At 32.2% G+C, this 16,752-nt stretch overlaps 3 protein-coding genes across 4 annotated transcripts; 1 reads left to right on the top strand and 2 right to left on the bottom strand.

Annotated features, from left to right (window-relative positions):
- Positions 1 to 493: 493 nt before the first annotated feature.
- LOC146953231 (uncharacterized protein At1g66480-like) lies at positions 494 to 3,925 on the top strand. Its single transcript, XM_085708473.1, has 2 exons — positions 494 to 1,301; positions 3,287 to 3,925. The coding sequence occupies exons 1-2, from the start codon at positions 726 to 728 to the stop codon at positions 3,344 to 3,346; spliced, it is 636 nt and encodes a 211-aa protein (XP_085564599.1). The 5' UTR covers positions 494 to 725; the 3' UTR covers positions 3,347 to 3,925.
- A 404-nt stretch (positions 3,926 to 4,329) lies between these two features.
- On the bottom strand, positions 4,330 to 10,585 carry QPT (quinolinate phoshoribosyltransferase). Of its 2 annotated transcripts, none has more exons than XM_085708472.1 (11): positions 10,388 to 10,585; positions 10,266 to 10,301; positions 8,587 to 8,723; positions 8,273 to 8,406; positions 8,125 to 8,188; positions 7,927 to 8,009; positions 7,293 to 7,376; positions 7,039 to 7,191; positions 6,442 to 6,618; positions 5,662 to 5,729; positions 4,330 to 4,852 (listed from the first exon to the last, which is right to left on the bottom strand). In XM_085708472.1, exons 1-11 carry the CDS (start codon positions 10,471 to 10,473, stop codon positions 4,756 to 4,758), a joined length of 1,119 nt encoding a protein of 372 aa, XP_085564598.1. In that variant the 5' UTR covers positions 10,474 to 10,585; the 3' UTR covers positions 4,330 to 4,755. The 2 variants fall into 2 exon arrangements, with proteins under 2 accessions (XP_085564598.1, XP_085564597.1); XM_085708471.1 differs by having other exon boundaries at positions 8,587 to 8,729.
- A 4,680-nt stretch (positions 10,586 to 15,265) lies between these two features.
- On the bottom strand, positions 15,266 to 16,752 carry LOC146953233 (NHL domain-containing protein). The gene has a single exon (XM_085708457.1). It carries the CDS (start codon positions 16,582 to 16,584, stop codon positions 15,487 to 15,489), a length of 1,098 nt encoding a protein of 365 aa, XP_085564583.1. The 5' UTR covers positions 16,585 to 16,752; the 3' UTR covers positions 15,266 to 15,486.

The raw sequence follows: 16,752 nt of genomic DNA on the forward strand, positions 1-16,752 counted from the left end.
AACTTATGCTTTGAGGATACAAGTTAGTATTTCCCTATTTTTATAACTAACTGTTGGGACGTCTAGGGAAAACCTAAAACCCTTAGGTGAATCAAAATATTGGATTGGATGAAACTATACTTTCAAGGTGGTCAAATCATCACATTAGACTAAACAATTAGACACATCTGAGTTTGGACACAACATCACCACCTAAAATTTTAAGACATTAATTTTATGGATCATCTCAGTTATATGTTGTTTAACTTCTACTTTTTTATTTAATATGGAACGTCGTACACACACTAAACTAACCATATGATCTTCAGCTTGAAAGTCACACCTAATTGGTTGTCTAAATTTTTTTATTGATAAGAAACAGTTTTTTACTTATTTGTCCCTTAGGAAAGCGAAATGCTACTTAGTATAGTGTTTAGTTTAGGTACTTTTGTCAAAAATTTGTCTGGTTTTCAAACTTTGCCTTATTTATTTGACCATGGAGCCAAAAATCTACAACAACCCATACAAATATACAACCATGTCATTGTCTCACAACCACCAATTCACATGTAAATGTTGCACCTTTGGTTCTTTGTGAGCATTACCCGGAACAACAAAAATTGACTTGTTAAGTATATTATTATCATTACTTAATAACTTTGCTAGCTCTTTAGTACTCCAAACAAGTGAGAAACCCCAAACTCAAATTTTTGTTACCATTTTGTGTGTAGTTCAAAGTTCTAATAATGGGAAATAGTTTAGGTGGAAAAAAATCCACAAAGGTGATGAAAATTGATGGTGAAACATTCAAACTAAAGACACCGGTGAAAGCCGGTGAAGTGCTTAAGGATCACCCTGGTCTTGTCTTGTTAGAATCTGAGGAAGTGAAGCATTATGGAGTGAGAGCAAAGCCATTGGAAGCACACAAAGAGTTGAAGCCAAAAAGACTCTATTTTCTTGTGGAACTTCCCAAGGAAAGTCGAGTTACAAGAAGGGTTCGTTCGGGGATTAATATGAGTGCTAAAGATAGACTCGAGAGTCTGTCTTTAGCTCGAAGGTCAGCTTCTGACCTTACGATTATGAAACCAATGAATGACTTCGAGGTGGGGAAAGAAGAGTTGACGAATGGCGGAGTGAGGTTGAAAATGAGACTTCCAAAGGCAGATGTTGAGAAGTTGATGCAAAATAGTAAAGATGAGGCTGATGCTGCTGAGAAGATTATGAGTCTTTGCATGGCTAATGGTAGCAATGACAAGAAAATGAAAAAAGAAATGCATTGGAAGGGTAGCAGAGGAGTTGGTGAATACAAAAAGGCTTATGAGGTATGATAAAAGAAACAATGTTTTTGTTTGTTTTTCATTTTGAGGAAAACGGTTAATCTCCAAAAGTTATTTTCCATTTTGAGAAAAGATATAACGTTTTCATATAAGTTTTTGGATAAAGAAGTAGTTGGAAACACATAGGGCGGTTAACCTAATGTTGAATCATTTGATTAACATTAATTTTATTATTTGGTCGGAATAACCTTAAATCAATTTTTCCTCATTTCGTAATCAACCTCTTAATTATTAGAGTCCATTTCTCCTTAGAACAACATGGTTGAGACAAAAATATATTAAGTTTTGAATAGTAGAAATTGTGTTAAAAGACTTAAAATGATAATTGATGATGAAATACATAATATGAGGACGACAAGTTGTGTGGTGTCTTTGGTCGTTGAGGAATATGATTTTATTTCAAGAAGTGATGGCTAAGTGTGCTAGGATATTGCTCATATTCAGATTGTTTGATTTTGATTCTAGATTTTCACTTTGTATGTTAACTTAACTTGTACTTCTATTTAATTCAAATTTTACTTATAAAAAAGTAGATAAAATATTTGCATGTAGTTTTAAGTAACCAATGAGAGATACATGATTACATGTTACCCCAAAGTAACTAACTAGTAACCAAGGGCCTAATTCGACTTAATGTTAAATCTTAAAGCATCAACTTTTTGGTTTTTATATACATACTAGAACTTCTTCTTTATTTAGAGGATATACATACTAGAATTTAAGTTTTATTTTTTTAAAAATATTTTTAACTTTTCATACCTCATTTTATTCAAACTATCTATAGATATTACAAATACCATTTAAAATAAAAAATAATGAATGCATGTGCAAAGAAGAGAGTTACTAACAAACACACAATCTTTTTAACGCTCTCTTTTATCAGATAAAATTGTGTTGTACCATAATTTCATGAGTAAAATATATCACATCAAATAAATGTTACATATCACCAAGACCCTTGCTTATCGTGAGACAACCCATTAAACAATAATAATATGCTTCTTTCAACAACAAAAAAAAAAATGCTATAATATATACAACTTGCAATATGTATTGTTTCAAAAAAAAAGTGTATGTATGTATATAATATATAATTTATTAGATCAACAATGGTCGATACATAACATTTCTAATATAAATTATGAAATATTCTGATGAAATTTTGGCTCTATATCAACTATTCAGAATCTTTTTTCTTATCATTGATCTTACTTATTTGACCATCATTTAGAGAGGGAGAGGATGATGATAAGTATATGATGCTAAATGATAATATAGATCGTACAAATTGTGCATAATTTAATTGTTAAAATAATATTTAAATGGATGTTTATCTTGACTCTTTTATGAATGGAAATTGTGCCAACTAACTTTATTTTTAAGGAAGGAAACTAACTTGTGACCTAACATATATGTATTTTTTTTAGGGGGAGATAACATGTATGTAATTGTTTCCTTCAAAAAAAACATGTATGTAATTATTAAAATAATATTTAAATAGATATTATCATCTATAACATTTATATTTTCATAAAATAAAATTGTGCCAACTAACTCGTAACATAATATCCTTTGAGAAAAAAATTTGTGACATACCAACATAATATATATATATATATATATATATATATATATATATATATATATATAAATATAGACACACACACACACACTACACGTGAAGTATCATAAAGTCATCATATACCACTAATTTATCAGTATTATTCTATACATTTTCCTTTTTTAAATATAATAAGTAGTCCCTGTTAATTTTTTTTACTTAGACTTGATTGCTATTATTTATGAAAAAATGGATGAGAAAATACTACTATTCCATAAACAATCATGCGTGGATTATCTAAACAATTTGTAGGTATTAAATCAAATCAACATGCATGATTAATGATTAGAATATATAGTTTTTGCACCAACTAAATTGTTTGTTTTTGGATTATTATCATCACTTGCAGAGAAGGGTGAGTTTTATGCCAATCAATGAAGGAAGCTGTTCGATATCTGTGGCTTCCTAACCTTGAAGCTACACTTGGAACCCTCACTGTTGCTGACTTGCTGCTAGTGCTAGCTATCTCCCAAAATGAATGAAATTTATATAGTTTTTTTTTAATGCTTAGTTTAATGTAAGAGTAATGCACTTATGTACTATATATGAATCACATATAATGTGATTAAAATAATTAAAAGGTTTAATTAGTTTTGGTCCCCCTATTTTCACTATTTTGCAAAATTGGTCCCCCTATTTTATAATTCGACAGTTTTGGTCCCTTTTATCTAATATTTTGTCTAAAATATGGTGATATAACATGTTTTAAATGAAGTTTTCAAAGGAGTATTCTTACGATTTCATCGATTTTGATATTTTCTTATCTTCAAATCATATACCATGACATTTAAAAATTACATCACCTTTTTTTAGTTAAAAAATATGGAGGGACCAAACTATCAAATTTTAAAATATGGGGACTAATTTCATAATGTAAATAGAGGAAGAAAACTGCAATTTAGCCATAAAACATGGGTGTTTGTAAGTTTGGCACGTGAATTATTATTAATACAGCACCAAAATAGTCGTATGCACTGTTATTTTGCTAGTTTATCTTATCTAACACATTACTCTTTAAATAATACTAAAATATTTGAGAAAACAATGACTTGATGCATTACTTATTGAGCTGCAAAACACAATTTGAATTTGTATATTGGTAAAAAAATAAAAATATAGTTAAACTTTTCAAGTAATCACGAGACATGTTCTTATTCATTCATAAATTTGATTTCATTATAAACTTCTATCATGCACTTGCAAGTGGTAGACACTGTTTTTGTCTAACTGTGCAACTATGAAGCTTTCAAAAGCAGGTTAATATTGGCTTAGTTTATTTGATCATCTTAATCCTAGAAATGCTCCCTCTTGGTAGAAAGATAATATTGTCAACTCTGGCCGCCGTCTAAACCAATTTTTGCTTATATTTTGTGACAGAGTGAGTATAAAATATTGTCTCACAAATTATTAGATGCATAAAACATTAGAACAAATAACATCTTACCATACTCATACATAGGTTAGAGGATAAAATCCAATTTAATTTATATCTTATCTTACTCTTATTCATCTCTCTCTCTTGTTCAATTTTTACATTGAACTGTTCCAATTCTGAAAGCAATGCTTATTATTCTATCATCCTAACTGGTGGAACATCACTTAGTCATTCTAGCCACCATCTAGCAAATTGATGGCCAGAAAAAAGCATTTCATATCAAAGCTTCAAGCTTTCTTGTTAACAGAGAAGAGAAATCTACTAAAGGCTATATATATTATTTGAATTGTGTTTCGTTACTTCATGAAGTCATATTAGACTCCAAAATAAGCCATATGCCGCATAGTGAAGACCGGCAAGGAATTATATAAGAAATATCATAATCAAGCTCTTCCAGTGCGCCTTCCAACCTTGAGCGCCAATTCAGTATCAATTTTGAGGGAGATGTCAAGTGCTTTCACAGAATGAGTCAAGGAACCACTGCAGAAAACACATATCAGAGTAATGAAATTTTGCAGGGAAACAGTACCGGTATGCGTGTTTCTAAAAACATTAAAACAATGATTAAAGCAAAGGAAGTATCAAATTGGATTCCAACATATGGTTTAGAATATTATGAGAGCAATATATTTGTTGATGAGATTTCTAACATTAATCAACAATGCATTTTTCAATATTTTTCAGCACACCTTTTATGATTAGTTCATTTTCTAAATTGCAACACTTTTTTAAAATGCAATCAATCTATGAGACAACTAAATTGACTTTAGAAATAAAAAATTAAAACCAATCATAAAAAATGTTCAAGAGTATATCAAAAAATTATGTTGCCTTCTCATTTATTGTCACTGGCTAAATATACTGTACACAAATATACGATAAAGATTTGATATTTTCTGTGTTCCATTTTTTTATCATCCACTGTTCTAAAGTTTCTTGTGAACGTGTATATCTCTCTCTTAAATGGAAGTGTTTGTTAAATGTGCATCGTTTTTAAAAACAAAGCTTTCTGATGATTCATAAACCCAGATATAATTCAATTGATAAAAATATTCATAGGATGAAAAGAAGAGGAACACATGTTCTAGTTACAAAAATTGAGTGACACTTACAGTACACCGAATTTAAAGTGGTGCACATGTAGACATAGTTTTAACTGTTCTTCACTTCCGCACCGATAAAAATAATGTACATGCAATAAATTCAACAATACACGTAGAAATCGAAGGAAACATTATTACGTTTTATGATACTAGATGTTATGAAGTGCAGTGGAAGAAAAACTTTACCTAGAAATGTAGGTTACTCCACTTTGCCCGATTTTATGAACTGTATCTATAGTAACATTGCCTGAAGCCTGGAGTCACAAATATCACAAAATAGAAAATAGTTAAGAACGTGAAGGGGAAGTTATTTAATAAAGTCGTAATGTAAGAAACAAACAAGTCCAATGGAAAAAGGGAGGAAGCTTTAGGAAATGGACAGTGGGGCGAAAGGATTAAAAGAAAATAACTTTTTATTGAAACTAAAGAGAAAATGGAGAATACCATTCTCCCCAAGGATTTCTCATTTCCAACAGAAACTGTCAAATTCACAGCATGATTATTGCAGCAGTTGCATACTTCAAGTTCATTACAAAATTAGTTTATTGTATAAAATGTTGACCTCAAGACATAAGAGTCACATTTGGAGCGTAAACTCATAATTTTAAAATATGCATTACATATTTCTGAACAGTATTCCTTGAGAGAACCTGGTTTGATACTTGGCGGTCACAAGTTCGAACCTCTTGGTGGGTCAATTTTTTCATCAAAAAAAAAAGAACAGTATTCCATTTCTGTAGAAGATTGCACAAGAAAGCACACTTGCTAGTTTCTAAACACATATAGAAACAAAAGGATGATAGAAATAAAAAACAGTGTTGGAAAGACAGTCTTCGAGAGAATGTTACTTGTGTTCTTCATGTTTTTAAACATAAATGACTAATTTAATCATACTCTGAATCATTTAGTCAACAAAGGACCGAATAACACAATACAGGTTAAAGAAGCAAATTTAGTCATGAATACCTCAGTTTCAAATCTCCCATTGACCAACCGCACAGCTTCTTTCAGCATAGATATGTCAACATCTCCGTTTGATAAAGGTACAACCATATTATCCAACATTATTCGAGTTAAAGAAGTCTTTGTTTGAGATGCATACTGTAATACTTCTTCCACTTCCTCAAGAGTCCTAGTCTCAACCTGGGAAAAACACAACCTTACAATATTATATCTGCAGCCAGAACTAGTTGTTTACCAGCATGGACCGCCATATCATGAACACCAGATCTACAAATCCATTTGACTTCAATGCATAGCCATTAAAATACAATTAAATGGATGGACAGACATGTAAATGAATACGACCAATTATATAAAAGCTTTGTTAGGCAGTTAAGGAAGCAAAGATGAGGTGATTCAAGGTTAAGATGGGAATTTAAGTTTTAACTACCCTGCAGATATGGCAAGTAGGAGTGGAGGAGGGGGAGTTGTTGCAAAATCTATTAAAGGAAATAAAAAATAAAATAAAAATGGCTGCAATAAAGAGAGGGATTGAGAAAATTATTAATTAAGAATCAGGGCCTAAGTAAGAATGCGTGAAAGGATGAAAGAGAGTACTACCTCAACCTCCAATTTAAGGCTATTTTTCTCCAGATACAGGTCGACAGCTTTTAGGGCATTTGTAACACCTCCAGCTGTTGATATATGATTATCTTTTATCATAACCATGTCAAACAAACCCATTCTATGATTTCGTCCTCCACCAATTAATACCTATACAAGGAAATCAACAATAGTTTATTGAGAAATTTTGATATAAAAAATATAAATAAATGGTCATTTATAAAATCAAGGAAATGGTTCAGAGTGCACACCGCCCACTTATCCAACAAACGTAAACACGGAGCAGTTTTTCTAGTCTCCAATATATAAGCAGGGGATGCTGCATTTGCCATTGCCTGTGAAAAACACGATATAAGAAAACAAATGATAAATATAAGATAACAATGGTAATTTCACAAATCACTAGGCCTGATGAAACGTAACACAACCATCTTTTACTCAATCTAAATTGATTGCATAAATCGACTTTTCTTATTTGTAACCGTGATTTGTTCATTATTATGTTGATAAAAAAGATGGATGAAGCAATTTAATCATCACCAATCTGTCAAATTGTTAGGTGTCCTGTGTTATATTGCAACTTGAAAAGTTTTTCCTAAAACTTCTCTTAGGATAAATGTGGCACAACTGGATCAGAAATAGGATAAAAGGATGAATCTTTATTGAAGAATAGCCTCGGCCAGTATCCAAGAGAAACAGAACCAGATGTCAAGAATGCTGCATTGCGGACTCTCTTCCTCCTTTTAACCATTTCAATTCAATATTTCCCACGTTACCAATAATTAACTGTGAATTGTTCTCAATAGCCTTACAAGAACCTTTACAAACATCATACAATATTAATTTTGAAGAAAACGGTAAAAATATTGAAGAAAATAAAAATACCTTGGTTAAAGTTGCAATGCCACTCATCCTCTGCATAAAGTTTAGCACTACCCTTTCAGCTACAACAATGTTATGTGCTCGTCCTACACATGAATAACTGAAGATTGATAGAAGCCTTTCATAAAATCAATTAAAAACTAACAACGTACTTAATTCCATTTGCTTTCGTAATTAAGTTTTCAAAATAAATTATCTTACCATGAACTTTTCCAAACTGTAGTCCTTTATGGACAAAATCTCCATCATTTTTAGACCATTCCACCTGATATTTCAAAGTAATCCTCAATGATTAAGCCAAGATTTAACCACAAATATTATGATAGGGTATATGCTCATTGCTTCATACCTTTAAAGAAGGATCAACCTCATTAAATATCATCTCTGCAAGTGCAATTCCAGCAACGATGCCATCCTCCTTCGCCAAGAAATAAGCTTCCACTTCCATGTCAAATGGAATGGTGGCCAAGCATGTTATATCACCTATAGTCAAAACATTTCTTATTCAATGTCATGCACACAATATAACTGTCACATAAATAAAATAGCACAATCAGTATGCTGTTTATTTAGTAAAGAAAAAATATAGAAATAATAAAAATAAAACTCAGAAAGAAACAAGACATCTATAGCATGAAACTAGAAGAAAGTTTGGACGTAAACCTAGATCCCCAGCATCTTCTGCAAGAGCCAACTTTATAATGCCCTTCAAATCATAAGTAGGATGCAAAGGAGGCTTTACTGCAAAGGACTCGTATGAGATCGTCGGATTTGTGACTTCAGTTGCTGACATTTTAACACTGCTCCTGCATTCTCGCACAATTTAGAACAAATTAATCTAAAAACACACGACATCAATCCAGTGACACATGGAAACATTGCCATCTACGAACAGCAAAATAACTGTTAAATGAGTTTTTACATTTTTAATCAATTACACCTGTAACTGGTTACTTAACTCAGATTGTCAGGATTCAAACACACACGGCTTGAGTAGCTTCCGCTTTGCATATTACCAATAGATTTATACTTTAAGCATTGAGGAGAAAGAAAAAAAACAAGTATTGTCAACAATGTTACATTTGTTTCATCACCAAATTGCACCAGCATGAAAAATGCTGTTGATTTTAATTTGAAAAAGAGTACTTGCTAACCATATTTTAAAAATGAGTTGGAGATAGACATGGTTATTTATAAAACACTATGGTGTCGTTTGATTCATGTGCCGACCTCACTTAGTGGAATAAGGCTTGGTTGTTGTTGTAGTACTTGTTAACCATATTCTTTACTATACGCTTTGGCAGATTATAATAACTACTAGAATTTCTTGTTTCTCAAGCGTGAAGAATGTGATCATTTAAAAAATTAGCTATCCAGATTTGGATAGACAAAACAGGTTGACATTTATGACAACAATGACAATTTGATGGTTTAACTATGTTGTTTGCCCTCAAAAGTTCCTAACAATCAGTTTTATTACCAAGTTATTTATTTATTTTTCCCTACTTTTGAAATATGTGTTTGCGGCCATGCACCTTTTGAAATACGCCAATCATGGTCCTTGTCGTAGATATCAAAGGGAGCAATAATTGAATTTGAAGGACCATGAATGACGTACTTCAAAACCAGGAGGACAACTCAACTAGTTTCTCAACTGATTTGAGTTAAGGGTTGAAGTAGTTAAACACGGGTGAAGGAGAAAATTACTAACAACTAATTACTAGCATTTCCAATGATAAATGCTAACTCAATTTTGTGTTGCCCACTAATTTTCACTTCAATGGGAGTATCTACTACTAACGCTCTGTTTGGATAAACAACTTAATTGTAGCTTATAGCATAAGCGCTTATCATGACAAGCACTTATCATATAAGCTAATTCGATGACAGAAGATACAACAACAACAACAACAACAACCAAGCCTTATCCCCACTAAGTGGGGTCGGCTACATGGATCAAATTACGCCATAATGTTCTATCATAAACCATATTTGGATCCAACTCATTAATATCTAAATAGTTTTTCTAATAGTTTCTCTTAATAGTTTCTCTTATAGTTTTTCTAGGTCTTCCTCTACTTCTTGTAATCTGACTATCCTTCACCTAATCTACTCTCTTTACTACAAAATCTACAGGTCTTCTCTCTACATGCCCAACTCTCTCTAACGTTGTCATTTCTAATCATATCCCGTCTAGTCGAAGACAGAAGATAAAATAAAGTTAAATTATTTTTATAAACTATCTTGGAGAGCTTATAAAAATAAGCTAAAAACAACTTATGAACATGTCATAAGCTGTTTTCATAAATTTTCCTAAATTAGAAGCATTTGAAGGATTATACCTGAGTTTAGGTTGCCTTTGTAGTTTAAGCGAGAATCTGCAAAATAAGTAAATAAATAATTAGTAAGAAGAATAAATATAGAGCAGAAAAACAAAAATGTTGAATGAGGAGCGAGTAAAAACCTGAGTGGAGGTGGAAACCTAGAAGTTATGTCTCTGATGAGAAATGGTTGTGGTGACAAGTAACCTTGTTTGTAGGTAAGAACCATAATCAAAGACAACAATTTCAAAAGCTGTGTCCTAATTCAAGGTTGTGAGGAATGCAAATTTTTGAAGTTGTTAAGAAAAAGCAAGCATATGATGGAACTTGATTCTGATTCTGAGATCAAAAAGTGTAGTAGTGCACTTGTGTTGTGTGACCCGGTCACTCTACTCCACCCATTCGTTTCTACTTTTCGCAACAAAACAAAAATGTTTGAATTCACTTTTTCTGCCATTATTGTTCATTAGTGTGTGGTTTGGTTATGCCATGATCAAGATTAATTTTAGATTGATATTTTCATTTTATAAAATTGTTTTTTTTAATCAAGGGGTCGGATTTCGAAATCAAATCAGAGTGTACCGGTTTAACAATTTTAGTATTTGGGTTATAGTTTTCAGACTCGGCTCGGTCATCGACTCGGCGAGGATACTGGGTCACTGGATCAATGGTCGAACCACTGGGTCGTTGGTCGAACCGCATGACTGAATCGGAACCACTCGGATGACTTGGTTAGATAACTCGGTCCTTAGATTAAATTTATATAGTTATTTAACCGGATTAACTCGGATTGAATCGGTGACTCGGTCACTTTAAAAACTAAAATAATGACCCCTGTAAAATAAGATAAAAACTATCCAAGAATAATAATTTCATAGGATAATTGCTCAAATTCAAAACATAGTCATAACTCAAAATACATCTTGGTAGTAAAAATCCAAATAGATCCCAAAAAAGTATGATTCCAATTCCAACATAAATTCAAATAAGAGATTGCCCCAGTTGTAAAAATCCAAAAAGATCCAAAGAAAGTATAATTCCAACACAAGTATTATCATCAATAACATTTAATTCCAAGGAGTCAAGATTGATTGAGCAAAACGACGTCGTTTCAGACTTTCAGTTAAGCAAAAAAAAAAAAAAAAAAAGGCAAAAAACCGGTCTGACCCATGACTCGGCCGAGTCACCGGTTTTTACCGGGTTTGACCGAGTTAACTGCATGGCCGATCCAAATGTTGGCTCGAACCGGCTTACCCACCGGTTCACGGTCCGACCGGTCCGACCAGCCGGTCCGAGCCGAGTCTGAAAACTATGATTTGGGTCTTGTTTAGGAAATTAGTTAAAGAAACAAAAAATAGTAAGTTTGCATTGAATTAAACAATTGTTTGACTTTTAAAAAGTTAAATCCATCACTTTTCACCATTTTCTAATACAATATTTCTAAGTTTGTCTTCTTAATCAATGTTTTAAGGGCACTCTTTACCATTTTTCTTAGTATTTTGATAAGTCAGGACTTGTCGACCTATAAACTTAATTTCAGGAACGTGAAGTGTTTCAATACATTTATCTATTGAGTTGAACAATAAATTTGAGTTTAAAAAAATCATTTGTAATCAAAGAATATTAGAGATTCTAGTTTCAATAAATTATACAGTTTGATAGTTGAACATGTGAGTTGGTCGTCACTTTATGATCAATAAAATTATAAAATAAATAAATAGTAGAGTCATGTTAACATGTGTTTTTAGAGTACATTTTGTCAAAAAAAAAACTTTCTTTAGAGCACATGTTTCGTTGTCACTTTATAATGAACAAAATTATAAAAAAAATAAAATAAATAGAGTCATGTTAACATGTATCTTTAGAGCGCATGTTAAGACACCAAAAATATTAATTATGTATTGATTTTTGTCTTGTATATACTACATCGGTTGGCTAAGGAGAAACCACTTTATATGCCTCAAATGTTTCTCAACAAAAATGAATTATTGATGAACGACGGTAGAAACTTCGTCTACTAATATTGTGGTAAACCAAAAAACAATCTTTGGACAGCCTCTAGAGTGGGATTTGTGGGACACTTGCAAATTTTTCACGTCAAATTGGTAGCATTATGGTTGTGAATTGTAATTTCTCTTATTATCAATTTAATTATATTATTTTTGGTCAAAAAAATTAATTATGATTTGATTAAGCTAAACATTCTTATGTCTTAGTGAGCTTAGCTCAGTTCGTAGGAATAATGCATGGTAACCCCCCGACCACCACCAAAATAAAAAGCTAAACATTTTTATATGCTTTATATTTTACATTTGATTTTTTTTCTTTGATATATAAATGTTGTCTCTTATATAAAACGAGCCTAAAGTTACAAGAAATTGAAGAAAAAACAATCTTTTTGTAGAAGAAAACTATAACATAGGCGGAGTTTGTTTTTACACAACATAGGCAAAGAGTTAAGAAGCCCATTGAATCATGGTAGTAAATGAGGTTTACATATTACAATTCTATTGAAAAAATTCACCCAAACTTCTCTATTTGGAAAAAAATTAAATCATAGCAAAGTTGGTTTATGTAGTGCTAAATTCAGACTTTCCACAAGTACAAAATTCTAAACAAGAAATACTCCTATTTTGTGAAAACTCAAACTAAGAAGAATGAAGAGTTTAAATAAGAAATATGTGTATCTCTTATAAGTAGTCGAATATTTTACTTGTTCTTTGACAAACAATAAATTGGTTCAAATGGTAAGAGATTTTGGACCTTAAATATGTGGTACTAGGTTGTTGTGTAATGAATCAATGACACAACTTTGCGACTAAGCAAGCAATTTGCTACGACCAACATTTCTCTTGGTGTATTCAACTTAATTTCAAAAATCTTACTGCATAGACATTTTACAACGGTTTTTTTTTATATAATCGGCTTACAAGTGGTATATAACCAACTCCATTACCACCACGACCCTTTCCTCTATTAGCATATGGACCTTGTCAAAACTTTATTTTAAAATTTATATGAAAATCTATACTATATGCTTGATTTACTCATTAAAAACTTTTAACTTTATGGTCAGTGAATTGACAAAATTTAATGTCCATAACAAATTGTTAGTTATTCTTCATGATCTCCATGGTATACAAATATGTGTCTCATTTCATCAAGTTCTGACTTTGTGGACATGAATTTCAAAAGTCCCATTTTGTCATGTTTTCTAAAAGGGCTGCTGTTGATCTTATATTCAACTTAAATCAATGTTTTCACACACTCTATTCAAAAAAACTAATTATATCCCCCTAATGTAAAAAACATCTTTTGATGTTTTATAAGTTTCATTAATACGGCGTTGAAAACATGTAATAAATTATAATATAACACATTTCGTTTTCAAATGTTGGAATCAAAATTCAACATCTATCAATGCCATATTTAATTAACTATGCTTATATATATAATTTGATTACATTATATATTCTAGCTAGCTCCTTCATAAAGCAGTGATAGAATTTGTTTGTCTCATTTAGGAGAAGTGAAATAAAGCAGCTATGTCATATCATCATAGATTCGGTTTAAATTCAGGTTTGATTATTTTTGTTGTAGCATTGCTAGTTGTTTCAAGAGTTGAGTGTATTAGAGTTAGAGATTTCAAAAGCTTATTTGAAAATCAATTGCCAAAAGGACCAGTTCCACCATCTGCACCTTCCCAATGCCACAATAAGCTTAGCCCTTTCAAAGATAATAAAGTTTCATTTCCAGATGATTACTATATTCCTTGTCCGTAGCATATGAATGAAGATATATCATGTATATGGACCTAGTTTTCATTCTTTTTCGGTAAATCGGGTATCGTATCCTCTACACGTAGCTACAAAGACTAATTCATAGATCCATGTATGAGTACAACGAACGAGAAAGCTCTCTCTTCTCAAGAATTTCAACGTTGCTGCATATCAAGAGCTGAATTATAACAAAAGAACTCTAGTTAAGTCAGGAGAGACGACCTTTAGTTAAGTCAGAAGAGACGAGAACTATGTCATACAACTGTCCTTTTGTAATTGTCATTCTTTTTGTGTCTTGGATCCTGCAATTTATGAGGACAAAATCAGCTTAAGCATATGTTAGTTTAAGTTTCAATAAGTTATTTTCTTTGTTAAGTGATTATATATACTTGTTCATCAAACTATGAATTTATTTTATTAGTTTCATCTTTCACTGAGCGAGCTAACATTTTGTTTTGTTACCTAGCTATAATTGGTTTATTAATTTGTCAGCTTTAGCCTTTTCTTCTGATTTCTGGTTACATTTTGTTTCTTCCGAAATTAAGGACCCCTTTGTGTATATGAGCAAGTTTAAAGTGGTTATTAGATATGAATTTTTCAGAGATTTTCATGTGATGCAAAAATTTCTGTTTTTTAAGATAGTGAAAATCATTTTGATGGCTCATCTATGCTCATTAAAATTCATTTTTTTACGAATATCTTAGTTTAGATGAGTTAGGTATTGAAAGTTATCGGTGTCGGAGCAGACCTTAAGAATAAAGAAGTGTTTATAGAGATACTTATAAATTATTCACCAAAAAGATCATCACCTTAGCAACGAAAGAAAGTAGAGTTCATGTTCTTCTGAGTCAATTTTTTAAGAAGTAAACCAACTTTCATTGAAGGTAAATATATAAAGAACATTAAACTTTATAGCTTTGTTGATTAAATTGAAGTCGCAACTTTGAACTGTGTGCAAAAAGTTTGGCATGTAATGAAACTTGAACTTTGAATTTGAAGTTATAATATGGGGCGTCAAATGAATATGCTTCTCCGATATTGTACACACGGAGAACTTTAAACCATTAGGCTTTTAAGTATTTTTGAAGCCAATTTCTTTTGTAAAATGAACCTAATTTATAAACATTGAAACTCACACATATAAGTGGAGGAAATAGTATAACACAAATGAACATATTCTAAAATAGTGTATAACACAAATGTAGAACATAAATTATATTAGGACCATAATACAAACATAAATGATTCAACAGTTATTTGCATATAAACAAAAAATTTGTTTTTCATATATGGATCAAAGCATTGGAACCACAATAAGTTGTTACTTAGAATGTGGTCAAATAAACTTAAAAATGATACTACAATTTTCACTCCTATGAACCTAGCAAAATAAATTTCACTCCTATGAACCTAGCAAAATAAACAACAGAATTAATCTATACCAAACACTAAACTTAAACCAATCAATTGATCTTTTTATCCATATTCTTGACAAGCTGACCCATTTGAAACCTCCAATAAAAGAAATAAGCCAATCCAAATCCAACCATAACATAAATCCAAATATTTTCATCTTCACTCTCTTTAGGTGACCTAACCTCCTCAATTCTAAAACTCTCCCTTCCTAAACTCCCCAAAACACCTTCCTTAAAATAACCATACAACACATACATCCTATCCCTCTCCCTTGTAACAACAGAAGTAGGGTACCCTTCATCACCAAGGTCAATTTCGTCATAAACCACACCTTCACTCCATCCATTGTTACTTTTTAACATCCATAGTTTCTTTGCCTCTGGTGAAACCACCAAAACGACACCATCACTTCTCAAAACGACACCATCAGGACATGTTAGATTTTCAACGTTGTTAAGAAGGATCTGTCTTACTGTTCCATCTTCAGCATCAACCTTAAACATCTTTCCTGTATTGGATTGTGCTACTAGAAGATAACCATTGTTGACGTAAGTAATACCGTTTAATCCACAGAAATTACACGGTCCATCGCGGTCCACGGTATGTTCCGTGAACCGCGCTGATTTTGAAAAGATTGAAGCCTCTCCTTGAAGGTTAATTTTCCAGATGAAGTTTCCGATTGAGTTTGTGACATAAGCGTTTCCTTTGAAATCAACGGCTACATCGTTAGCGAGAGCGGGTTGATCATCTGACGGGAGGAGAGAGAGGAAGAGACGGTTTCCTAAGTTGAGATCGTATGCGGCGAGAGCGTTGTAAGGAGGGAGAGGGTGAACAGCGTGGATTACAGCGAGAACACGGTTGTGAAGTGAATCAACTGTGATGCCTAGAACGGTGACGTTTTCGGGGAGGGAAGTGTCGGAGATTAGGGTTTCAACGATGCCGGCGTCTGAGATTGATGAGATTGTGCGGTGGTTAAGGGATCCGGTGAGGAAGTGTTGATTTTTGGAATCCCAGGCGAGGGATTCGGGGTAGAGGTTTTGTGAGCGGAAATTGATGAGGTGGGGAGTTCCGGCGAGGGCTTTGGTGATTTGGAAGAGGAGGAAGAGGGTGAAGATAAGGGAGTGTTTGGATGAGTTGATTGACATGGTGAAAGCGAAAGTGTTGTAGCGACTGAGGTTACAAAGTAGTTCTGCAACAGTTGGATGTTGTTTTATTAAAGTTTGATTAAAGAAAATTTAAGCTTAAAATATATTTTTGTTACTTTATCTTGATGAAAATTCGTGTTTTTTTAATATGGTTTTGTTACTTTATTT

This window comes from Medicago sativa, chromosome 1 (genome assembly GCF_051527215.1).
Source record: "Medicago sativa cultivar Bolivia chromosome 1, Bolivia_mono, whole genome shotgun sequence".
In the NCBI taxonomy this organism is placed as follows: Eukaryota; Viridiplantae; Streptophyta; class Magnoliopsida; order Fabales; family Fabaceae; genus Medicago; species Medicago sativa.

Coding starts and splice junctions, on each gene's coding strand:
- LOC146953231 (XM_085708473.1), top strand. CDS start 726: ATGGGAAATAGTTTAGGTGGAAAAAAATCCACAAAGGTGATGAAAATT. Junction 1,302..3,286: donor AATACAAAAAGGCTTATGAG/GTATGATAAAAG, acceptor CATCACTTGCAG/AGAAGGGTGAGTTTTATGCC.
- QPT (XM_085708471.1), bottom strand. CDS start 10,473: ATGGTTCTTACCTACAAACAAGGTTACTTGTCACCACAACCATTTCTC. Junction 10,302..10,387: donor AGGTTTCCACCTCCACTCAG/GTTTTTACTCGC, acceptor CTTATTTTGCAG/ATTCTCGCTTAAACTACAAA. Junction 6,619..7,038: donor GCCTTAAATTGGAGGTTGAG/GTAGTACTCTCT, acceptor TGTTTTTCCCAG/GTTGAGACTAGGACTCTTGA.
- LOC146953233 (XM_085708457.1), bottom strand. CDS start 16,584: ATGTCAATCAACTCATCCAAACACTCCCTTATCTTCACCCTCTTCCTC.